Source organism: Choloepus didactylus, chromosome 1, assembly GCF_015220235.1.
Source record: "Choloepus didactylus isolate mChoDid1 chromosome 1, mChoDid1.pri, whole genome shotgun sequence".
NCBI lineage: Eukaryota > Metazoa > Chordata > Mammalia > Pilosa > Megalonychidae > Choloepus > Choloepus didactylus.
In genome coordinates, this window is record NC_051307.1 from 194,407,523 (window position 1) to 194,433,944 (window position 26,422).

A 26,422-nucleotide genomic window follows, 5' to 3' on the forward strand; every position below is an offset into this window, starting at 1 on the left:
GAGGCTTCAGTCAGTGAGGATGGGGGAATGGAGCTGCCACAAGAGTGGGCCTTTGGGGTGAGGGGGTGGCAGGTATCTGCCAATGGGCAGAGTCTGAGCTTTGGGATTGTGAGAGCTGACAACCAGAACCAGCTCTACCTGTGAATAATTCGGTGGCTTCTGTAGACTTCCTTGAGCCTCTGTTAACTTGTCTGAGCCTCAGTTTTCGACCTGTAAAGTGAGGATGAAGGTATCACCTTCTAGAATTGTCATGAAGGTTAAAGAGGGCACCATTGAACCCTAAGCAGCATGCATGGCACATAGCAGGTGCCCCTTCCTCCTCTCTCTCAGGCTCAGTTTCTTCAGACCTAAAATAAGGATGATGGGAATAACAAGCTATGGCAAAAGTGCAAAAGCAGGAAGCTACCTTTTGTAAACCACCAAGCGCTGCACAGACATCACTTGTTACAGATACCTGTATCAGTCACACCTGTGCACCAGTTCATTGGCAGTCTGCTGTTCAGACACGTTGGACTGGAGTTCTTGCTTGTTGCCTCTTTCCAGGGGAACACAAAGACAAGCACTGGGGGCTAATGCAAGAGGGGTGTGATTGGAAATGATGTAGGATGGCGGGCATGGCAGCAGTGAGTGGCATAATTAATAATGGCTAAATTCAATTGCATTCATACAGAAATTTGTTGTATTTCTCATCTTTGTCTGCAGTTTTTGTTTTTGTCCCCCAGCGAGAACTAATGCCTGATGACAGTTACATTTCCAGTAACCTCTTATTTTTCTTTCTCCCCAGTTAATCGTTGAGGACCTCTTGTGTGTCAAGAGTGTCCTGGGCACAGAGGGGCATCAAGATGGTGGGAGATTCCAGCCTGGGTGCCCAGCCCCTATGCTGAGCCCCGAACGCCTTCTTCCTATGCCCGAGAGAGGCCCATTTGGTTCCTCTCCACTTGTGTACTGAATCCTACTCCCACTTGGCCTGCTCACAGAAGCACATGGTTCCAACAGTATCTTGCTCTTTCTGCTGCATCAATTTCCCCTCTTATGGGTCTTTCCTATTAGCACAAAAACATGTAATGCTATCTCCCTTCTTAAAAAGAATCCTTTTTGGCCCCACTTTCCCCACAGGCTAACAGTGCTCCACGCCTCTGCTCTTTTTAGCCACATTCTTGGAAAGAGTTGTATCTGCTGACTCCAGTTCCCTCCCGATCCCTCCACAGGCAGACTCTGACCCCACCGTTTCCCCCAGCACTGAGGACCTTGTCAAGTCCAGCAGTCCTTTCTCAGTCTTTGTCTTACTTGGCTTCTCGGCTGTAGTTGATGCTGTCAGCCACTCCCTTCTCCCAGGGACACGTCCTCACCTGGGCCGCTCCTGGGCCTTCTAGCTTCCTGGCTATGCCTCTTCCTGTCCCCAGCCTGGGGAGGTTAGAGGGACCGGGGTTCAGCCCTTCCAACCCTCCACTTCCTGGTTCATGCTACGCCCTAGGTGATCTCATCCTGTATCCAGGTTTTAAAAACCTCCTCTATGTGGGCCACTCTCGTTTCTGTCTGTCCTCAGCCTGGACCTTTCCCCTGAAGGGCAAACGTATCAGTCCAACTCTGTATACGGCATTTCCCCTTGGAATCCTGGGAGGCCTCTCAAACTCACGGAGCCAAAAGTTAATTCATGTTTTCCACCTCCACCAGCTTTTCTTGTGGTTTTTCCTGTCTTTGTAAATGGCATTTCCAGCCTTCCAAAAACCTTGGAGCCGTTTGTGAACTCTTTCTCTCTTTCACACCCCAGTTTGCCAGGACATCTGTTGGCTTTACCTCTGGAGCGTGTCCAGAATTGGACACCAGCTCTGCAGCACCCACCCTGGTCCAGGCCGCCTTCCTCGCATGCCTGGATTTTCTCAGTGGCCCCTTACCTGGGCCTCCTGCTTCTGCCCTTGTTCCTGTGCAATCTGTTCTCCGCTCAGCCATGAGAGTGACTTTAAATACAAAGTCGGGTTGTTTCGCTCTTCTGCTCCAGACCTTTGATGGGCTCTCATCTTACCATGGCTTACAAGGGACTAAGTGGCAGAGCCCCCGCCCCTCTAAGTTGTCTCCCACCATTCCCAGCCCCTCCTCCAACCCCCACTCCAGGCACACTGGCCTGGAGCACACCAGGGACCCAGCCCCCAGGCTTTTGTTCTTGGTTCTTCCACTCCTAGAACGCCTTCCCCCCAGGTGTCTTCATAGCTCCCTCTTCAGTGTCTCCTAATGGTGTTTCATTAGAGGCCTTTTGGGACCACCCCATGTAAAGATTGATCCACCTCACCTTTCCCCAGCTCCCTTTCCTGCTTTATTTTTCTCCACAGCCTTACCTTCCTCTGAGCTACTGTATTTGCATTTTATGTGACAAACCTGCAGTAGTGTGCAAACCACTCGAGGGCAAGGTCTGTGTCTGCCCTGTGCACCGGTGAAATCCCAGTGACTAAAATAGCACTGGCATGGGACCAGTGCTCAGTAAGCATTTGCTGAGTGATTAAATTGTGTCATTTGATTATTACCATATCCCTGTGAAGTAGCTACTGTCACCCCCTTTTATAGATGAAGAAACAAACTCACACAAGGTTCAGCATCTTGCCTAAGACCCCTGAGCTTTAAGTGTCGAGCCCCTGTGGGACCCCAGGGCATGCCTTCTCTGCTGCCCAGGAATATTATCTAGCTGGGGAGACTGATGAGCAGAAATGGAAGATGGTGCAGTGATAAGCACAGCACATGGGGGAGCACCAAGGAGGGCACCTGGCCAAGATATAGCTGAGGGTCAGGAAGCTTCATGGAGGAGGTATGTTTCAACTGTGCTCTTCATTTGTCCACATGTGAATTAACCCCTGGGAAGCTGGATTCTGTGCCAGTGAAATCCAGGAAACAGCCTGTGAAAGTAGTTTCACTTTCTCTGAACGTGACAACTGAGGGCAAAGAAATGGCAGACTGCAATGCTGAGACTTCAAACCCTGTAGAATGTGGTAACTTAGGTTCCTTGCTGGGACTTCTGTAGCAAACACCGTGGGACAGTTGAGAAACAGCTCGGTGCTGTGAAGTTTGTCAGTGGTTTGGGAAGCAGGAATGTAAACACAGGTACGGGTGGGTGTAAGGCGTTGGGCAGCCAGATGCTGCAGAACATGCTAGCCTAAAGTTGTATTCGATGGTCACGGAAAGGGGGACACAAAATGGAAAAACATGCTGGAGAAAGTGTGAGTGTCCCTGAGAATGCCTCTGTGGACTCCCAGGGCTTTGAGAACGCGGTCCCGGGAGACCACCTGGCACTCTGCCGCCCCAGTGAGCCCGAGATGAACAGCAGACTTCCTGTTCGACTTTAATGGGCAGGCAGAACCAAGTGCCCATCGCAAAGCCCTGCTCCCCTGCCCCCAACCTAGGGGTATCGTATTTTTAGGTGCGTCATTTTCAGTTTGGGGCGGTTTAACAAGACGAGCCCAGGCTGCCCAGGGTTACGTAACACATTGTGATTCCAGGGCAGCTCACGATCTTAGGATTTGCCCTAACGAGTGAACTCAGAAAACTGCTGAGGAAGGCATGGGAGCGTGGCTGTAGGAGGCACTGGCCGGGCTGGGCTGTTGCGGAGGATCTCTTTGCTCTCTGAATTGCTTTTGGAGCTTCTTTCTGCACATGGCATTGGTTTTTCAATTTGGGCAGCCCGTAAGGGCCCAGCCTCTGCCTGGACCCTGCCAAGACAAACTTATTCGGACAAACTCATGTGGTAAGTGTGATTGCTGAGTCCGTGTGCTGTGTGTTTACTTTGTGGCATGGCCAGAGAGGAGAGAGGACTGCAGAGGTAGTTTCTCTCTTCCTCTGTTCTGTTGGCAGCTCATCCATGGCCATGTGGTAGGGAAGTCGCAAAATTACATTCTTGAAGGGCAGAGCAGAGGGGCCTTAGAGGCCACCTGCCCTCGTTGTGTTGTGCAGACTCAGAGGAGGCGGGTGACGCCCGAGGGGCCGTGAGCAGGAGCCCCTGCAGACTCGTACCCCATTTTGCTTTGCAGTTCTTTGCAGTGGCTGAACAGGGTTCTGGCCTCTCCATTTCTGCAGTTTTCTCTAATCCTGTCTTTACCTTGGTTTCTTAGAGTCTTGCCTGAATGTTTTAAAAGTTAAAGAACAGAGCTCTGCAATGTATTTCCCTCCATCCCTTCTTTCCTCTCCCCTTCCTTCTCTACCTTCCTTCTCCCTTCCCTCTTTCTTTTTTTGCTTGATTAAAGGTGTTTGGCCCTTTAATTCTATCCCCACCCGGTGATGGAGAGCTTGCTAATGTTCTGCCCTGGAGCCCACGTTTTCTCCTCACTTCCTCTGAGCTGATCACGGTCTGACGGCTGATGATCCATCTGGTTTCTGTCCTGTCTACAGGCTATTACCTGAGAATTGTCTGGGCCAAACAGTAATTTCCTGAGAGGTGTGACCCCATCTGTTCCAGTATAGCCGACAGTGATCCTTAGGTTTCCAGACATTTGAAACCTTTGGATGAGCATAGAGTATGTTGACAATGTGAATGTGTGTTTTGTGTGTGTGGGGGTGGGGGTGGTGTTAAAGTGTCTTCAGGCTTATTCAACAATTCCATTCAACTAGTGTGTATTGAAGGCCAGCTTTTTGCTGGGGCTTTGTTGATTAATTGTTGGGGTCTTTCCTAATGAGAACTGGTCCTGCCTCAGAGCCCAGTGGAGGTGAGTGGAGGTGACCGAAAGTAGGCAGAGGTGAGTAGAGGTAGGCGGAGGTGTGTGGAGGTAGGTGGAGGTGGCAGAGGTGTAAATGAATGGCTATAAAGCCATTGATGATTGTTCTGGAAAAGTCTGCTCACAGGAACTTGCTGTCTGGGAGTAGTCTTCATCAGAGGGCCATAATTTATGAGTTGTTCCTTTTCTATCACTAATTTAAGCTGTCGAACTTCATGTTCTATCCCATGAGAACATGCTCAAATAAAAAAAATATGAACTTCCTGCTCACTTTGTTAATTAAAGCTAAGGTCTTGCCTATTGATTCCTGTCCAGTGTAATTTTTTAATGTGTTCTTCACTGAAAATTTGTAATCTAAGTGGTACATATTGGGCTGTATTAATGAAAGAAACAGAAAGGAATCAGACATCGAAATATCCATTTGTTTGATAGAGTGAGGAAATGTAAATTAAATCTAAGGATCACACTTTTTTCCTAACACTGTCCAAGAAACAAAGGCATCCACCTTTTGAACCATGCAGTAAGTGATTTGCGGGGCCACCAGTTGATCTTGCTCCCCCTCAGTGCCTCATCAGTAGATGAGTGGATAATATATTGATTACTTAGGGCTTTGGATAAAAATTTTAAAATTGAGTTAAGATTCTTGTCTTGTGATTTGAGGACCACAGTTCCCAGGGGCTTGATATATTTTTACCCTGCTCCTAATTGAATTAATTTTAATTCTGGGCTCAAAACAAACTTTTACTGTATGTAGTATATCATGTGAGTGTACTATAGTCTTCACCCACCTTGAGCCATTTTAGGAAACCAACAAATAATAAATTATAGTAAAAAAATAAAGGTGTAATCTTATTAAAGAATGAGCCAGGGATGCCTTACAGGTGCTTCAGTACTTTGTTCCCAGGTGCAAATAGCATTACGAGTGGTGTTCCTTTAAGTGCCAGGGTTTTATAATGGATTTGAGGAGGTTTGGTTTGCAAATGGGATATTGATTGGGAGCATCAGCCATTTCAGAAGCACACCCACTTGGTCAAGGCTCCCTCTGTGCAGGTGACAGGGGTCCGGGGCAGTCGCGGGCAGAGGGGACAGGTGTGGGCCTTCTGCTCTCAGCATCTTGCCCTCCCCGCTCCACCGAGGGGCCAAATCCCAGCCACTGTAGGGACTTTCCAGGGATGACAGACAGGGTGCAGGGTGTGCTGCAGACAGGCTAAGGGTGCACGGGGTGGGAGGGGGTTGCGATGTGACTCTAGGACTCACAAGGAACTTGGGAGTCAGAATCTTGTCTTTTTCTGACACCTGATCATCTGAAACTATTACGAATGCAATTAGACCTGGAACGAATCTAATTTCATAAATCTTAACCATGGCTTTGTGCCTGGCAGGCTCTGACCCTGCCTGGAGAAGTCATTTTTCCTTAGAAAAACCCTGCGAGGTGGGGACTGTTTTCATCCTTAGCTTTAAGAAGGAGAAAATTGAGGTGCGGCATGGCGAAGCCGCTTGAACGCCAGGGGGGTCCTTGGGGTTTTACACCCAGCATCGTTGTTTTCTGGTCTTACCTAAATTCACTTCCTTCATTGTGGGCTTTTTTAAAAAAATAATTTCATTTAAATAAGGTTTTAAATGATGAAAGTACACGTGCATGTGGTAAAACTTGAAACTGTACCAAAGTTTAGACAATACAGAGTAATTCTCACTCCATGTCCATCTAGTTTAACAGTTTTTTTTTTTTAATAAATCAGTCCAGGAAATGTTTATGAATATATTCTTTAAAAGAAAAAGGAAATATGCCCATCCTTAGATTAGTCAGGTTTCTCCAGAAACAGAACCAGCAGGATATATGTATGTACATATCCATATATCCATACAGAAATACACACACACACACACACACACATACACACACACACATATATAAAGAGATTTATTGTAAGGAATTGGCTCACACAATTGTGGCAGCTGGCAAGGAAGAAATCTGTAGGACAGTCTGGAGGCTGGAAATTCTGGTGTGTTCTGTTGAATTCTTGAGTCCAAATTCTTTAGGCTGGAAACTCAGGAAGGAGTGGAGAGTGTAGTCTTGAGGCAGAATTCCTTCTGATTTCTGGAACCTTCTCCCCTTGCTGTTAAGAGTGCCATCTGATTGGATGATGCCCACCCACAGTATGGCGGGTCATGTCCTTTACTTGAGGTCAACTGATTGCAGTTACCAATTCCATCTATGGAATAAACTCCACAGTTAACAACTAGGCCAAGTGTTTGACCAAAAAACTGGACACCATGACCTAGCCAGGTTGACATATAAAATCAACCATCACGATACTATACCCCCTGATCTGCATTAAAAAAAAAATTAACAATGTTATTTGGTGTTGTTTCATTACAGTACATATAGTATTGCCTTATTCTTTTTAATAGCTATATAGTATCCCATTCTTTGGCTCTGTAATTTCCGTCATTTATTTAAATCATTGGTTCTCAACCCTAGAAGTCCCAATGTCCCTTTTTTTTTATCTTCATTTTATTGAGATATATTCATATACCACGCAGTCATACAAAACAAATCGTACTTTCGATTGTTCACAGTACCATTACATAGTTGTACATTCATCACCAAAATCAATCCCTGACACCTTCATTAGCACACACACAAAAATAACAAGAATAATAATTAGAGTGAAAAAGAGCAATTGAAGTAAAAAAGAACACTGGGTACCTTTGTCTGTTTGTTTGTTTCCTTCCCCTATTTTTCTACTCATCCATCCATAAACTAGACAAAGTGGAGTGTGGTCCTTATGGCTTTCCCAATCCCATTGTCACCCCTCATAAGCTACATTTTTATACAACTGTCTTCGAGATTCATGGGTTCTGGGTTGTAGTTTGATAGTTACAGGTATCCACCACCAGCTACCCCAATTCTTTAGAACCTAAAAAGGGTTGTCTAAAGTGTGCATAAGAGTGCCCACCAGAGTGACCTCTCGGCTCCTTTTGGAATCTCTCTGCTACTGAAGCTTATTTCATTTCCTTTCACATCCCCCTTTTGGTCAAGAAGATGTTCTCCGTCCCACGATGCCAGGTCTGCATTCCTCCCCGGGAGTCATATTCCACGTTGCCAGGGAGATTCACTCCCCTGGGTGTCTGATCCCACGTAGAGGGGAGGGCAGTGATTTCACATTTCAAGTTGGCTTAGCCAGAGAGAGAGGGCCACATCTGAGCAACAAAGAGGCATTCGGGAGGAGGCTCTTAGGCACAACCATAGGGAGGCCTAGCCTCTCCTTTGCAGCAACCGTCTTCCCAAGGGTAAAACCTATGGTAGAGGGCTCAACCCATCAAACCACTAGTCCTCTATGTCTGTGGTCATGTTAGCAACCATCGAGGTGGGGTAGGCCAATACCCCTGCATTCTCCACAGGCTCCTCAAGGGGGCACTACATCTTTTTTTCCTTGTTTTTCTTTTTTTTTTTTCAACTTTCCCTTCTTTTTTTTTTTTTTTTTTTTTTTAATCTTCATTTTATTGAGATATATTCACATACCACACAGTCATACAAAACAAATCGTACTTTCAATTGTTTACAGTACCATTACATAGTGGTACATTCATCACCCAAATCAATCCCTGACACCTTCATTAGCACACACACAAAAATAACAAGAATAATAATTAGAGTGAAAAAGAGCAATTGAAGTAAAAAAGAACACTGGGTACCTTTCTCTGTTTGTTTCTTTCCCCTATTTTTCTACTCATCCATCCATAAACTAGACGAAGTGGAGTGTGGTCCTTATGGCTTTCCCAATCCCATTGTCACCCCTCATAAGCTACATTTTTATACAACTGTCTTCGAGATTCATGGGTTCTGGGTTGTAGTTTGATAGTTTCAGGTATCCACCACCAGCTACCCCAATTCTTTAGAACCTAAAAAGGGTTGTCTAAAGTGTGCATAAGAGTGCCCACCAGAGTGACCTCTCGGCTCCTTTTGGATTCTCTCTGCCACTGAAGCTTATTTCATTTCCTTTCACATCCCCCTTTTGGTCAAGAAGATGTTCTCCGTCCCACGATGCCAGGTCTACATTCCTCCCCGGGAGTCATATTCCACGTTGCCAGGGAGATTCACTCCCCTGGGTGTCTGATCCCACGTAGGGGGGAGGGCAGTGATTTCACCTTTCAAGTTGGCTTAGCTAGAGAGACAGGGCCACATCTGAGCAACAAAGAGGCATTCAGGAGGAGGCTCTTAGACACAACCATAGGGAGGCCTAGCCTCTCCTTTGCAGCAGCCGTCTTCCCAAGGGTAAAACCTGTGGTAGAGGGCTCAACCCATCAAACCACCAGTCCCCTATGTCTGTGGTCATGTTAGCAACCATGGAGGTGGGGTAGGCCAGTACCCCTGCATTCTCCACAGGCTCCTCAAGGGGGCACTACATCTTTTTTTTTCCCTTGTTTTTCTTTTTTTTTTTTTTTTTAACTTTCCCTTCTTTTTTAAATCAACTGTATGAAAAAAAAGTTAAAAAGAAAACAAACATACAATAAAAGAACATTTCAAAGAGACCATAACAAGGGAGTAAGAAAAAGACAGCTAACCTAAGATAACTGCTTAACTTCCAACATGTTCCTACTTTACCCCAAGAAAGTTACCTAATACAGCAACATTTCTGTGAACTTGCTCCTACTATATCCATCAGAAATTAACAGACCATAGTCATTTCTGGGCATCCCCAGAACGTTAAATAGCTTATCTGTTCTTCTTGGATTATTGTTCCCCCTTCATTAATTGCTCTCTATTGCTAGTTCCCCTACATTCTACATTATAAACCATTTGTTTTACATTTTTCAAAGTTCACATTAGTGGTAGCATATAATATTTCTCTTTTTGTGCCTGGCTTATTTCGCTCAGCATTATGTCTTCAAGATTCATCCATGTTGTCATATGTTTCACGAGATCGTTCCTTCTTACTGCCGCGTAGTATTCCATCGTGTGTATATACCACAATTTATTTATCCACTCATCTGTTGAAGGACATTTGGGTTGTTTCCATCTCTTGGCAATTGTGAATAATGCTGCTATGAACATTGGCGTGCAGATATCTGTTCGTGTCACTGCTTTCCGACCTTCCGGGTATATACCGAGAAGTGCAATCGCTGGATCGAATGGTAACTCTGTATCTAGTTTTCTAAGGAACTGCCAGACTGACTTCCAGAGTGGCTGAACCATTATACAGTCCCACCAACAGTGAATAAGAGTTCCAATTTCTCCACATCCCCTCCAGCATTTGTAGTTTCCTGTTTGTTTAATGGCAGCCATTCTAACCGGTGTTAGATGGTATCTCATTGTGGTCTTAATTTGCATCTCTCTAATAGCTAGTGAAGCTGAACATTTCTCATGTGTTTCTTGGCCATTTGTATTTCCTCTTCAGAGAACTGTCTTTTCATATCTTTTGCCCATTTTATAATTGGGCCGACTGTACTATTGTCATTGAGTTGTAGGATTTCTTTATATATGCAAGATATCAGTCTTTTGTCAGATACATGGTTTCCAAAAATTTTTTCCCATTGAGTTGGCTGCCTCTTTACCTTTTTGAGAAATTCCTTTGAGGTGCAGAAACTTCTAAGCTTGAGGAGTTCCCATTTATCTATTTTCTCTTTTGTTGCTTGTGCTTTGGGTGTAAAGTCTAGGAAGTGGCCGCCTAATACAAGGTCTTGAAGATGTTTTCCTACATTATCTTCTAGGAGTTTTATGGTACTTTCTTTTATATTGAGATCTTTGGTCCATTTTGAGTTAATTTTTGTGTAGGGGGTGAGGTAGGGGTCCTCTTTCATTCTTTTGGATATGGATATCCAACTCTCCCAGCCCCATTTGTTGAAAAGACCATTATGGCTCAGTTCAGTGACTTTGGGGGCCTTATCAAAGATCAGTCGGCCATAGATCTGAGGGTCTGTCTCCGAATTCTCAATTTGATTCCATTGATCTATATGTCTATCTTTGTGCCAGTACCATGCTGTTTTGGCAACTGTGGCTTTATAATAAGCTTCAAAGTCAGGGAGTGTAAGTCCTCCCACTTCGTTTTTCTTTTTTAGAGTGTCTTTAGCAATTCGAGGCATCTTCCCTTTCCAAATAAATTTGATAACTAGCTTTTCCAAGTCTGCAAAGTAGGTTGTTGGAATTTTGATTGGGATTGCATTGAATCTGTAGATGAGTTTGGGTAGAATTGACATCTTAATGACATTTAGTCTTCCTATCCATGAACATGGAATATTTTTCCATCTTTTAAGGACCCCTTCTATTTCTTTTAGTAGAGTTATGTAGTTTTCTTTGTATAGGTCTTTGACATCTTTGGTTAAGTTTATTCCTAGGTACTTGATTTTTTTAGTTGCTATTGAAAATGGTATCTTTTTCTTGAGTGTCTCTTCAGTTTGTTCATTTCTAGCATATAGAAACATTACTGACTTATGTGCATTAATCTTGTATCCCGCTACTTTGCTAAATTTGTTTATTAGCTCTAGTAGCTGTATCGTCTATTTCTCAGGGTTTTCTAGATATAAGATCATATCATCTGCAAACAATGACAGTTTTACTTCTTCTTTTCCAATTTGGATGCCTTTTATTTCTTTGTCTTGCCGGATTGCCCTGGCTAGCACTTCCAGCACAATGTTGAATAACAGTGGTGACAGCGGGCATCCTTGTCTTGTTCCTGATCTTAGAGGGAAGGCTTTCAGTCTCTCACCATTGAGTACTATGCTGGCTGTGGGTTTTTCATATATGCTCTTTATCATATTGAGGAAGTTTCCTTCAATTCCTACCTTTTGAAGTGTTTTTATCAAAAAGGGATGTTGGATTTTGTCAAATGCTTTTTCAGCATCTATTGAGATGATCAATTGATTTTTCCCTTTTGACTTGTTAATGTGTTATAATACATTGATTGATTTTCTTATGTTGAACCATCCTTGCATGCCTGGAATAAACCCCACTTGGTCATGGTGTATGATTTTTTTAATGTGTCTTTGGATTCGATTTGCAAGTATTTTGTTGAGGATTTTTGCATCTATATTCATTAGGGAGATTGGCCGGTAGTTTTCCTTTTTTGTAGCATCTTTGCCTGGTTTTGGTATTAGATTGACGTTAGCTTCATAAAATGAGTTAGGTAGTGTTCCATTTTCTTCAATGTTTTGAAAGAGTTTGAGTAAGTTTGGTGTCAGTTCTTTCTGGAAAGTTTGGTAGAATTCCCCTGTGAAGCCATCTGGCCCTGGGCATTTATCTGTGGGAAGATTTTTTTTTTTTTTTTACTTTGTTCATCATGGGGTTGGGAGCATTAATTTTTATTTTTATTTTTTTTTCTTTTTATTTATTTATTTTTTTATCATCATTTTATTGAGGTATATTCACATACCACGCAGTCATACAAAACAAATCGTACTTTCAGTTGTTTACAGTACCATTACATAGTTGTACATTCATCACCTAAATCAATCCCTGACACCTTCATTAGTACACACACAAAAATAACAAGAATAATAATTAGAGTGAAAAAGAGCAATTGAAGTAAAAAAGAACACTGGGTACCTTTGTCTGTTTGTTTCCTTCCCCTATTTTTCTACTCATCCATCCATAAACTAGACAAAGTGGAGTGTGGTCCTTATGGCTTTCCCAATCCCATTGTCACCCCTCATAAGCTACATTTTTATACAACTGTCTTCGAGATTCATGGGTTCTGGGTTGTAGTTTGATAGTTTCAGGTATCCACCACCAGCTACCCCAATTCTTTAGAACCTAAAAAGGGTTGTCTAAAGTGTGCGTAAGAGTGCCCACCAGAGTGACCTCTCGGCTCCTTTTGGAATCTCTCTGCCACTGAAGCTTATTTCATTTCCTTTCACATCCCCCTTTTGGTCAAGAAGATGTTCTCCGTCCCACGATGCCGGGTCTACATTCCTCCCCGGGAGTCATATTCTGCGTTGCCAGGGAGATTCACTCCCCTGGGTGTCTGATCCCACGTATGGGGGAGGGCAGTGATTTCACCTTTCAAGTTGGCTTAGCCAGAGAGAGAGGGCCACATCTGAGCAACAAAGAGGCATTCAGGAGGAGACTGTTAGGCACAAATATAGGGAGGCCTAGCCTCTCCTTTGCAGCAACCATCTTCCCAAGGGTACAACTTATGGTAGAGGGCTCAACCCATCAAACCACCAGTCCCCTATGTCTGTGGTCATGTTAGCAACCATGGAGGTGGGGTAGGCGAATATGTGGGAAGATTTTTGATGACTGATTGGATCTCTTTGCTTGTGATGGGTTGGTTTGAGGTCTTCTATTTCTTCTCTGGTCAGTCTAGGTTGTTCATATGTTTCCAGGAAATTGTCCATTTCCTCTACATTATCCAGTTTGTTGCCATACAGTTGTTCATAGTATCCTCTTATAATTTTTTTAATTTCTTCAGGATCTGCAATTATGTCACCTTTTTCATGCATTATTTTGTTTATATGGGTCTTCTCTCTTTTTGGTTTTGTCAGTCTAGCTAGGGGCTTGTCAGTCTTGTTGATCTTCTCAAAGAACCAACTTTTGGTGATATTTATCCTCTCTATTGTTTTTTTGTTCTCTATGTCATTTATTTCTGCTTTAATCCTTGTTATTTCTTTTCTTGTACTTGGTTTAGGATTGGTTTGCTGTTCATTTTCTAGCTTCTTCAGTTGATCCATTAGTTCTTTGATTTTGGCTCTTTTTTCCTTTTTAATATATGCGTTTAGTGCTATAAATTTCCCCCTTAGCACTGCTTTTGCTGCATCCCATAGGTTTTGGTATGTTGTGTTCTCATTTTCATTCGTCTCTATATATTTAGCAGTTTCTCTTGCTATTTCTTCTTTAACCCACTGATTGTTTAGGAGTGTGTTGTTTAATCTCCAGGTATTTGTGAATTTTCTAAGTCTCTGATGGTTATTGACTTCTAATTGTATTCCATTGTGGTCAGAGAATGTGCTTTGAATAATTTCAATCTTTTTAAATTTATTGAGGCTTGTTTTATGTCCCAGCATATGATCTATTCTGGAGAAAGTTCCATGAGCACTAGAAAAGTATGTGTATCCTGGTGATTTGGGATGTAATGTCCTGTAGATGTCTGTTAAATCTAATTCATTTATCAGATTGTTTAGGTTTTCAATTTCCTTATTGGTCTTCTGTCTGGTTGATCTCTCTATAGGAGAGAGTGATGTGTTGAAGTCTCCCACAATTATTGTGGAAACATCAATTGCTTCCTTTAGTTTTGCCAGTGTTTCTCTCATGTATTTTGTGGCACCTTGATTGGGCGCATAGACATTTACGATTGTTATTTCTTCTTGCTGAATTGCCCCTTTTATTAGTACGTAGTGGCCTTCTTTGTCTCTCAAAACATCCCTGCATTTGAAGTCTATTTTATCTGAGATTAATATTGCTACACCTGCTTTCTTTTGGCTGTAGCTTGCATGAAATATTTTTTTCCATCCTTTCACTTTCAGTTTCTTTGTGTCCCTGTGTCTAAGATGAGTCTCTTGTATGCAACATATTGATGGTTCATTTTTTTTGATCCATTCTGCGAATCTATATCTTTTAATTGGGGAGTTTAATCCATTTACATTCAACGTTATAACCGTGAAGGCATTTCTTGAATCAGTCATCTTATCCTTTGGTTTATGTTTGCCATATTTTTCCCTCTCTCTATTAATATCCTTTATTGTACCCATACCGAATCTCTTTAGTACTGAACCTTTCTCCAAGACTCTCTGTCCTTTCTTTGTTTCTCTGTCTGTAGGGCTCCCTTGAGTATCTCCAGTAGGGCAGGTCTCTTATTAGCAAATTCTCTCAGCATTTGTTTGTCTGTGAAAAATTTAAGCTCTCCCTCGAATTTGAAGGAGAGCTTTGCTGGATAAAGTATTCTTGGCTGGAAATTTTTCTCACTCAGAATTTTAAATATATCGTGCCACTGCCTTCTTGCCTCCATGGTGGCTGCTGAGTAGTCACTACTTAGTCTTATGCTGTTTCCTTTGTATGTGGTGAATTGCTTTTCTCTTGCTCCTTTCAGAACTTGCTCCTTCTCTTCTGTGTTTGACAGTGTGATCAGCATATGTCTCGGAGTGTGTTCATTTGGATTTATTGTATTTGGAGTTCGCTGAGCATTTATGATTTGTGTATTTATGTTGTTTAGAAGATTTGGGAAGTTTTCCCCAACAATTTCTTTGAATACTCTTCCTAGACCTTTACCCTTTTCTTCCCCTTCTGGGACACCAATGAGTCTTATATTTGGACGTTTCATATTATCTATCATATCCCTGAGGTCCATTTCGATTTTTTCAATTTTTTTCCCCATTCTTTCTTTTATGCTTTCATTTTCCATTCTGTCATCTTCCAGGTCACTGATTCGTTGTTCAGCTTCCTCTAGTCTTGTACTATGAGTGTCCAGAATCTTTTTAATTTGGTCAACAGTTTCTTTAATTTCCATAAGATCATCCATTTTTTTATTTAGTCTTGCAATGTCTTCTTTATGCTCTTCTAGGGTCTTCTTGATTTCCTTTGTCTCCCGTACTATGGTCTCATTGTTCATCTCATTGTTCTTTGAGTAGCTGCTCTAGGTGCTGTGTCTCTTCTGATCTTTTGATTTGGGTGCTTGGGCTTGGGTTATCCATATCGTCTGGTTTTTTCATATGCTTTATAATTTTCTGTTGTTTTTGGCCTCGTGGCATTTGCTGAACTTGATAGGGTTCTTTTAGGATGTGTAGACCAATTGAAGTCCTTATCTCTAATTTATCAGATCTACAGCTTTGTGGAGTACACTTTCTCTAACTAAGCAGCAGGTGGCGTCCACGAGCCACCTGTTCTACACAAGCCAGTTCTCCCCTGCTTAGCCTTTTTGGTGAGTGGGGGAGTGAGTCTTGTGGGGTCCAATTGGTGTACCAAGCTTGCGTGTGTAGTTGGTGTTGCCTGCCCTGTATACGGGGCATGTTTCTGGGCAGTCAGGGGGGGGGGGTGGCTCTAACAATCAAATCTCCCTGGTGATCCTAGAGTTTTAAAGCTGCTGCAATAGTCTAATCCTTCAGTTCAGTCCTGCCACAGTTTGTCTCTGCCACTGACCCACAAGTCCTTGGTATTGGCGTATGACTCCTGAGACTTGCAAGTGGGCCCCTCTTCCAGGCGGTGCACCCCGGGTCCTCTGTTGAGGGATGACTGTGCTATTTCACAGGTGAGTGCCGTCCCCCCAGGGCAGTTCTGGGCTGCTGGGCTATGTAGGGAGGCTCCCAGTCTGCTCAAATGATGGCTGAATGGGGCTTTGTTAATTCACACTGCTCTACCTTCCCAACTCTGGGACAATCAGCTGAGGTTGCAGGGAAGGCTAATGTCCACGCCCAGTTTTGCGGTGTGTGCCTGTTATTTGAAGCACTTCCGTCACACTGGGTTGTCTGGGGCAGCTCTGGGCTATGGGGCTGGCGATGGGCAGGAGTGTTTCCTGTCCACCAGGATGATGGCTGTGAGTGGACACCCCCCTTTTCTTGGGAAGTTGTGGTGTTTAGTGAATTTTCTCAGCCACTGGATTATTGCGTTTTGTCTCAGAGCTCTCCTAGTTCTGCTCTTGACTTGACCTGCCCAAATTGCAAGTCTTTGAAGCTTTCTATACTGGGCTTCTTAGAGTAATTGTTTTAGAAAAAGAAAAAAGGATTAAAAAAAAAAAAAAAAGGGCCCTCCTCAGAGATCTAATGGGTTATTGAAATGCTAAGAGACAAAGCAACCAGGGCCATTAAGGAAAGGTCCACAGGGCAGAGAGATCAGCTTTTCTTCGGGATTTGCATATGCGCCTCAGGGCCCTTCCCCTTTCTATGTTCACCAGAACTCCAAAAATCCTCCGCTTTTATTTTGGAGTTTTTCGTGTTGTTTTTTTTCTATGCCTGTCTCCTCTCTGCTGGGCTGCCTGCTCTCAGATTCTCTGGTGTCTGGTCTCCGTCTATCTATGGTTGGAGTTTGGATCAGCAGAATGAATTTCCGATAAGGGCTGCCACTGCAGTTCTCCCTTCTCCTTCCCGGAGCTGACAGCCCCTCCTCCCACGGGACTGAGCCTGGCAGGGAGGGGCGTGAGTCCCCTGGCTGCAAAAACTTACATATTTCGCTGATCTCAGCAGTTCCACGTTTTCATGAGTGTTGTATGAAGTATGCCCAAAGTCAGATTGCTCTGTGGTGTCCAGTCCACGCAGTTCCTGGCTTTCTACCTACTTTCCTGGAGGAGTAACTAAAACATACAGCTCACCAGTCTGCCATCTTGCCCCGCCTCCCCAATGTCCCTTTTTATCACAAACTTTTTACAATTCTTCCTTTAGTAACCTGAAATTAAATTAATAGTAACAACTCTCCTAAACACATAATTGAAAAAGAATCAATATAATGCCTTACTGTTATGTAAAGGGGAAAGTAAAGTAAAATGATGCGATGTACATGTATTTCAGCCTGTAACTGTGTGGGCAGGCCTCATTAGCATGTGCAGTGAGTGGTCAGGTGCTTGCACTTGTGAAGCCTGTCACAAAGGCAGCTCCTGTTGGCAGGAGGCTTTTGCTGAGTCCCCTGGGAGGTGATGGGGCAGTGACTTAAGGAGAGTGGCAGAGGACAGAGACTAGCAGAGGGTGCTAAAGTTGTCGGGAAGGCAGAATATATTTCTCCGTATGTCAAATGGGAATCATGGAATTATTGGGAGAAGCAAGTGACATATTTTTGTGAAAATGCTTAGAAAAGCGTGAAGCTCTTTAGAGTGCTATCCAACAGAACATTCTGAAGTGAGGGCAGTGTTTTATATCTGTGCTTCTAGCCACATGTGGCTTATTGAGCACTTGAAGTGTGGGTATTGTGACTGGAGTAACTGTTTAATTTTGTTTAATTTTAATGAATTCAAATTTAAATAGACACATCTAATGATCATATTGCACAACACAGCTGGATGGGTTTTTGCACTTACAGAAAGGCCTTATGTCTCCATTAAAGACCTTTGATATATGACTTTTGCTTTTTTTAAACTGTTAGTTGATTTCAAAAATGACTGGCATCTCTGCATCATTCATAAAAAATGATTTTAAAGATACTTTCCATTCATTCAGTGTCCATCTCAAAAATTCCTTGATGAACTCTTGAGGTTCGTGCTAGAACTCATCTCTTCCCTGCTCATGTATACTTCTTTTTGTTAGATGTGTTTCTTTTTTTTTTGCTAGTTTTTTTTTTTTTTTTGCTAGTTTTTGTGTATGTGTGTTTTTTTTTGCCTTGGCTTCTAGGAAGCTCAGTTGCCTTAGGTGTTCATTGAGTGGCTTTTCTGGTAGAACACTTTCCTTTGCCCACTCCCACCTCTCTCCCTTTAATAAAGTATGTAGGTTATTCTTCTTTTGTACTTATTCTAATGGTTCCTTTGAGTCCTTTTTGTGCATCTAGGGGGTTTAAGAGGAAATTAATGAATGTTTGCCCTCTGTCCTTTCTGGAGGTGCTGTGAACTTGCTCCTCTGGAAAGTCCACCCTGGCCCCATATTCTAGCCTGAACAGACCTACTTGTCTTCCTCAGGGGAGGGTCAATACCCCTGGGGTTTGGGGCCTCAAGCATGCTGGCTTTGGGTCAGAGATCTGGGTGTGACTCTCAGCTGCAGCACTTACAATGTGACCTGCGGTGAGTCTTCTTCCAACGGCTTTCTTCATCACTAAGATGAGGTGGTAGTAAGAGCCTCCGGGATGTTGTTGGGATTCAGTGTGATAATTCCTATTAGATGCCTCGTGCAGTGGTGTATGGTGGGTGTTCAACAAATATCAGTAATTATTTTTACTTACACCTAGGCTCAATTCCCAGTCTGTGCAAAGCTGCCTCTGCCCAGCCCGCTGTGAAATCTTCTAGTGCAGTGCTTGCCTGCAGCCCTCCTTCAGCACTTCACTGTCCCAGGCCTGTCTGCTCAGCTTGGATTTGGAGTTCCTGAAGTGAGGGACCTGCTTTGTGTCACCCACTGGGCTCCCACGGTGCCTTATGTCAGCGTGGCAGATGTTCCATAATTTCACTCTTCATAGGGGGCTGCCTCAGCAACAGGGTCCAGTGTGCATCTTTCCAGGGGAATATTTCTGAGAACCTTTGTTTTCATTTTTGTTTTCCTGCTTCCTTCCCTCCCTTCTTTCCTTTTTCCTTCTCCTCTCCCTCTTTCTTCTCTCTCTTCTTCCTGCTGCTGTCTCCTCTTTTCTTCTCCCCTCCCAGTTCCTCCCTTTTCCTCCCCCTACCTTCCCTTCTCCCTCCCCTTTCTGTCTCCCTCTCCTTTTCTCTGTCCCTCCCTTCTCCATATTCAGTGAACAGTCTTAGTTTTTCCTTTTGAAAAAACAACAACAAAAGAAAACAAGCGAGGTGGATCTGGGGTTTGTTGGTGAAGACTTTGGAAGCTTTTCATCATTTGGTTAGTGCTTCTTGGATAAGGTAAAAAGGCTACAGGCCAGGCTGGGTTAATAAGCTTTAGTGGTTTTCAGCACACTGAGGAGGAAGTGAAATTCGCCTGTGTGAGCAGCCCTTCCGTTTCCTGTCTGGGTAATAAATATCCTCCGACATTATCTGACATGCATCCTGTGATCACGGAGGGGCTTCTGATGCTCATTTGGGATACACGGAGGTTAAGCTGGAAGCAGGAGGATTGGTCAGGGTGTTAACCACCCCACTGATGGTTGAGTTTGCAGGTGAGTGAATGAATCAGAGAATTGGATGGTCTGTTAGTACTCACCTGGTACATAGTCAGTGTGCAATAAGCGATTTGAATTATTAGGTAGAATTAAATGTGAAGAAGAAATGAGGGTTTGAATAAAGTGAAGTGGGCCTGAGGTCTGTGAGTTCTGGAAGTCTGCAGGAGGCCGCCTGACGGGGAGAGTGGACGAGGAGAACACTCAGAGACAGCCAGCTCGCACTTGGGGCCCTGTTGAGGCTGTGTCAGACAGTATCCAGGTGTCTCATTGCCCACCCTACCTGCCACGTGCCATCACCATGTGGGAGCAGAGCAGGCTGGGGGTCCACGGCATCCAAGGCTCTCAGCTCCATTGTGCTTTGTGATTTTTTTCCTAGCACCTCGGGGAGCCCAGCCACGCGGCAGAGTAAGGTGGGTGGCGGATTTCACCCAGATTTGGGTTTTGCCTGGTGAGCATCAGGAAAGGACCATGGAGCAAGGAGGTGATAAGCCTTAGTGAAAGCATAGTTGAAGCAAAGGGCTGTGGGATTCAAGCTGGGTGGGAAGGGGGTGATAGAGGCAAGGTGGAGGGGTCTAGGACTGGGGCTTTTGATGGGTTTAGTGGGAGGGGGGCATGTAAATTTCAGATTTCAGAAGTGGCCCAGGTGTGGCTGGCAGAAGTGGAGGGTGACGTGAAGGCCATGGAAGATAGCGAGGTCCAGGAATTGAGAGATTGGGCAGTTGGACCTTACATGCATGCAGCTGCTGATGACAGCCTGAGTGGACTTGGTGGAGAAGACGGCCATGAGCTTGACTCCAAGGCCAGAGGGTCTGGGACATGGGCAAGTGAGCACAAGGCAAGGAGTGGTGATGCAGCTGGAAGGCGTGTGTCTCAAGTGAGCAAGGATTTTTAAAGGAGGATGGAAGAAAATGAACAGGAAGTGGTCAGAGGTGCAAGAGATGCCAACCCCAACTCCAAAAACCGAGACCATGGGCTGTTGCCTGGAATCTTCACCTTCCAGGGGTTTTAAACCCTAATTCATTTAAATGTGGAACGTTTGTGGGACACACTGAACCTTCTTAGTGGGAGAGAAGGAAGGTTATTCTTTTTAACTTGTTGGAAAGATGATGAAGAGGCTAAGCTTCCGGTCGTGGGATCCCCTCAGTCCTCCAGCCATTCAAGAAGGTCCCTAGTGAGGGCCTCTGACATTGTTTCTCTTCTTTTGGTAAGAGCTCTCCGTCCCCACCCCCTACGCCGCGTGCTGGGTTTTCATCTTATTTGATAAGTATAATAATATTTTTTTTCAATGTGAAAGAAACTCCCAAGACAATTCAGCTTATCATAACTAGGTTTGAACTCTAATATTAACGTGATTTGAACTCACATTAGTGAGTAGAGATGGAAAGGGGCAAATCTGAGTTTGTGAAAGGCCCTGGACGTCTTCTGGCGTCCCCTGTTCCTTGGCCTTGGGTTTGAATTCATGCCCGTCTGGGAGCAGGAGAGAGCGAGGGGCCTGTCCCGGGGTGGATGCAGCACCACCTGGTGGCCAGGGAGGCACTAGCACCAGGAATCGGGAGCTTTAACCTTGAGACCCTGATATCTGCTTCTCCCTGGGCTTGCAATTTTTGAAAGGCATTGAGGGAAAAGGAAGTTAATTGCCAAGAGAGTCTAACAGCTAAGGTATAGGAAGAAAAGAAATCTTTCCCCCTTCATCCCTTCTCTTCCACCTTTATTCTATCCCTGTCTGCTCTGTTTGCTTTAGCAATTTACGGAAGTAGTTGTAGTAAGGGAGGGTGTTGTTGAAGCCAAGTGTGACCATATCTTACTGTGTAGATTACTTGTAAGGAGATGATGGTAGTGCAATTTCAGTCCCACATGGTAAATTTCATTCTTCTAGCTATCATTTGGTGCGCCATATGTTATTTTAAACTCTGGGGGCATGCACTAGTCAGGTTTTGTGGCAATAATGCTGTGTGACAAACAATTCCCCAATCCAGTAGCTACCACAACATTTACTTCTTGCTTATGGATGTGTAGGTTACTTGAGGGTTGGCTGGGCTTGCGTTTAGGTCTGTTCCACTTGTCTCTCATTTAGGAATTCAGGCTAAAGGGCAGAGCTACCTAGGGGCAGTGGTCTTCTCTAGACAGAGGCAGGCACGCAAGAGGACAAACCAAACCTCACAAATACATTCAAAGCCTCTGCTTGGACTTGGAGGAAGTTATGTCCACTCACATTCATTGGTCAAAGCAAGTCATGTGGTCTGACTAAAAGTTATGGAGTTGGGAAATCATATTTCATCCACAGTGAGCCAGGGCAAGGGAGGGGAGGGAAGGAAGACTTGTGAACCAAATAAACAGCCTGATTTGTAGAAGGTTCTCGGGTAACAGAGGAGGCGTTGAATGGCCGAGGAAAGGTACATCGGTGGCCTTTAGGCAAGGCCTCATGGTGTCGGGGGCCTCAAAGCCCTTTGCCTATTCTCTTAGCCCCACTGGGCTGGGAAACTTGGGGTGGGGAAGGACTGGGCTCATATGGCCCAGAGCAGAGGCTGGCACACATTTCTGTAAAAGGCCAGAGTAGATATTCTAGGCTTGCAGGTCAGACCATCTCTGGCAAAACTGCTCAACTCCACTGTAGTAGCATGAAAGCAGCTATAGACTCTATGTAAAGGAATGGGTGTGGCTGTGTGCCAGTAAGACTTTTCTTTATAAAAACAGGCAGGGGGCCCGATTGCCCTGCCAGCCATACTCTGCAGACTCCTGGCCTTGAGTTTCAAGGACTGATCTGTATCAGGACACTGACTTAACAAGAGACAAATGTCCCTTTTTATTTGGGAAGCCAAATAAAATTCAAAGGGCCCTTGGTGAATCTGTAATACCTTATTCACCCACCATGGTTAAGCTGTAACTAGTTGTTTCATGTAATTGCATTCTCCAGGCAACCAAAGCTTATTGTTTCTAAGCATGAAATCTCATTTTGCTTAACCCATTTTCAGTAGAAATGTCTGTTAAAGATATGAGCAGCAACTTAGGTTTCCTGAACAGTTGATATGGAAGACGATTTATCCTTTCTGGTGTATTCAGATTTATCTTTCCTGAAGAGTAATTCTGCTACCCAGACTTTTGGCCACATACTTAAAAATACTTCCAAATTTCTTGGAATTGTTGTTTTTTGGTAACAGATTCATTGAGATGACATTCATATACTATATGCTTGGTCCATTTGAAGTATACAATTCAGTATGTTTTAATATATTCATAGGATTGTGTGACCATCACCATAATCATTTAGAACATTCTCATCACCACAAAAGAAGTTACAGAGCCTTTCACTGTCACTTCCATCCCTCTCATTTCCCCCAATGGGGCTGCATTTTAATAAGATTTCAGAAAGTCACCTCCTGGTTTCTGCTGCTGCTCTGCTGCTGTTTTTTTTATTTTTTTTATTTTTTTGACAATAAACATTTGCTGAGTATTTATTGAGTGAATAATGATAATTAAATTAAGTGGTAACTTTCATATTTCTGTAGCATCAGCTACTATAGGATCTTGTTTTTTCTGATTTCGTTCTTTAAAGTTTTAGTACAAAATTAATATAAGCAAGTTAGAAAACAAGAAACTACATACAGGTTAAAAAAAAAGGAAAACTACCCATAATCTCTCAACCATATATAGACCCATATATATTCTGGTGTTTATTTATCCAGGCTATTTTCTATGCATATAAAAACATATATATAAATGGGATCATATTACCTTGAGTGTCTTGAAATCTGATCTTTTAAACTAAAAATATGCAATCTAAATATAATTAAATGTAATCAGTATAGCCACATATCACCATTTTGATAGCTGCAGAGCATTTCATTATATGGGTGAAATGGACCAAGCCCTTATACTTCTATATTTATATTACTTTCCAATTTTTGTTTTTACAAAACCAGTTAAATTTTGTTTCTTAGCCTCTATCATCTTGTAAGCTTGAGGGATAGATCCACAGAGACCAAAAATGTCCTGTGTACTGCTTTTTTTTAAAAAAATTCAGTTTTATTGAGATATATTCATATATCATACAGTCATTCATGGTGTTCAATTAAATGTTCAGAGTACCTTCATATAGTTGTGCATTCATCACCCCAATCTATTTTTTGAACATTTTCCTTGTACCAGAAAAAGTGAAAATAAGAATAAAAAAAAAAAGTAAAAAAGAACATCCACTCTATTTTTCATTTAGTTTTTGTCCCCGTTTTTCTACTCATCCATCCATACACTGGATAAAGGGAGTGTGATCCACAAGGTTTTTACCGTCATACTGTCACCCCTTGTAAGCTACATTGCTATACAATCGTCTTCAAGAGTCAAGGCTACTGGGTTGCAGTTTGATGGTTTTAGGTATTTACTTCTAGCTATTCCAATACACTAAAACCTAAAAAAGGGTTATCTATATAGTGCATAAGAATGTCCACCAGAGTGACCTCTCGACTCCATTTGAAATCTCTCAGCCACTGAAACTTTGTTTTGTTTCATTTCGCTTCCCCCTTCAGGTCAAGATGATGTTCTCAGTCCCACGATGTCGGGTCCAGATTCATCCCTGGGAGTCATATCCTGAGTTGCCAGGGAGATTTACACCCTTGCAAATCAGATCTCACATAGTGGGGAGGGTGGTGAGTTACCTGCCAAGTTGGCTTAGCTAGAGAGACAGGGCCACATTTGAGCAACAAAGAGGTACTCAGGGGGAGACTCTTAGGCACAATTATAAGCAGGTTTAGCCTCTCCTTTGCAGTAACGAGCTTCATAAGGGCAAGTCCCATGATAGAGGGCTCAGCATACCAAACTGTCAGTCCTCAGTGTCTGTGAGAACATCAGCAACAATCCAGGTGAGGAAGTCCAACTCTTCCGCATTGTCCCCCAGCTCCTCGGGGGATCCTGCATATGTATTTTTATTCTCTGCCCAAATTACTTTGGGATGTGTCTCTGTTTCACAGTAAACTGTACAAACCTACCAGATCTCACTGCCTATTAAAAGTTCCATGTAATTATGGTGTTTGAACAAGCTGGCTGTACAGGTTAAATTGTTTAGTGTACTGCAGAAAATATAGATCCTGCACCAAATAAACGTCTCCTCCCTCGGTTCTCACACGGAAGTTGAAGTTTTAAAACACAGTCAGTTTCAACCTTTACCCCTTGGCCTGATTTGCCCTAGTCTTAACCAGATCGGCTTCATTCATATCTCTAATTGAAGTCTGGACTCTCTTTCAGCTTTTTAAATAGTTGCTATATGCACTAATACTGACATTCATATCTGCCGAGCTCTAGCTCTGAGTTTCAGGTGTCATGCAGATACCCGAAGTTCCAGAGACTGATCAGGTTATAGACAAAGGGATCATTGCTGCTGTTCTTGACTCATAATGGGCTCACCTGCTAGTCTTTGGAGGGCGCAGGGAGGGTCCTCCTCAAATGGTCACCTGTGCTGTTCAAGTGTACACTTAAAAGGATACTTTAATTGCTCCTGACACTTGTGTGTCTGCATAATAATGACATCACCTGATGAGCTACTTTAAAAAATCTTTCTTTTATTACAGTTTTGTATTTCTTTATTTGTATTCTGCTCTGTAGTAAGTTGTCCTTTGCAATTTTTTACATTTTGAATTTTTGTTTCATTGATTTGAAACCTGGTTCAAGTAATATAGAGTCATTTCACTCTCAAATTGTACTCATGTCATGTACCTCTTTTATTTTGTTTTGTTTGACAGTATTGTCAGGCCTATAAATATTTTTCTGGATGTGTTTGTAACCTTTTAATAGCCAGATGATTTCATTTGATGTTTTGAAAAAGTAACCATTGTTCATTTATAAACAGAATTTCCTGTTCAGGAAATCATTTAGGTTTACGATAAAAGAGTTGAATGGGTTGTGGTGGTTTGAAGCTGTATGTTCCCCCAGAAAAGGTCATGTTCCTTTAATCCATTCCTGGAGGTGCAGACCTGTTACAGGTGGGACCTTTTTGTTAGGTTATTTCAGTTGAGATGTGACCCCGCCCATTCAAGGTGGGCCTTAATCCTCTTATTGGCATCCATTATGAGAGGATAAAAGACACAGAGAAACAGAGAGCTCAGAGAAGCTGAGAGATAAGGACATACCCACAGAAGCTGAGAGAGGAAGACACTGAAGCCAGAAGCTGAAAGCAACGAAACCCAGGAGAGAAGGACCAGCAGACGTCACCCACGTGCCTTCCTATGGGACAGAGGTGTCCTGGATGCCATTAGCCTTTCTTCAGAGAAGGTACCATCCTGTTGATGCCTTAATTTGGACATTTTCTTGGCCTAAGAACCGTAAATTGTAAGGTAATAAATCCCCCATTGTAAGAGCCAACCCTTTTCTGGTATATTGCATTCCAGCAGCTTTGGCAAACTGAAATATGAATTGAATGGTGTAGGCACGTGTGCCAGTTTGGATGCATTATGTCCCCCAAAGTGCCATTATCTTTGATGCAATCTTGTGGGGGCAGATTTGTTAGTGTTGATTAGGTTGGAATCCTTTGATTGAGTGTTTCCATGGAGATTGTGACTCAATCAACTGTGAGTGAAATGTTTGGTTGGATAATTTCCATGGAGGTGTTACCCTGCCCATTCGGGGTGGGTGTTAATTGGATCACTGGAGTCGTATAAAGATGTTCACAGAGAAGGACCTCAGAGCAGCTGAGAGTGACATTTCGGAGAGCAACTGAGAGAACGCTTTGAAGAGGAGCTGCAGCTAAAAGAGGACAAAATGCCCCAAAAGCAACATTTTGGAGAATGCCACTTTGAGATGCAACCTGGGAGCAAACGGACGCCAGCCAATTGCCTTCTGAGCTAACAGAGGTTTTCCGGATGCCAATGGCCATCCTTTGGTGAAGGTACTCTATTGATGCCTTACCATGGACACTTTGTGGCCTTAAGACTGTAACTGTATAACCAAATAAACCTCCTTCATAAAAGCCAATCCATTTCTGGTATTTTGCTAAAGTACAGCATTAGCAAACTGAAACAGCATGTATGAGATATTGTCGTTTCACAAAAGTTTGTGCTATTAATAAAATAATATT

At 43.3% G+C, this 26,422-nt stretch overlaps 1 protein-coding gene across 8 annotated transcripts in view; it reads left to right on the forward strand.

Moving 5' to 3' along the window:
- Positions 1–26,422, forward strand: part of TRAK1 (trafficking kinesin protein 1) — a 198,558-nt gene that overhangs the window by 69,734 nt on the left and 102,402 nt on the right. For 2 of the 8 annotated variants that reach the window (XM_037847863.1, XM_037847903.1), the window contains exon 1: positions 3,476–3,730. The exons of 2 other annotated variants lie outside the window; for them this stretch is intronic. In XM_037847863.1, the coding sequence (XP_037703791.1) occupies positions 3,640–3,730 (91 nt within the window). In that variant the 5' untranslated portion in view covers positions 3,476–3,639. Of the gene's footprint in view, positions 1–3,457; positions 3,731–19,218; positions 19,360–26,422 lie in introns of those variants that run through there. 4 more of the 8 variants (XM_037847948.1, XM_037847957.1, XM_037847887.1 and 1 more) reach the window with 4 other exon arrangements.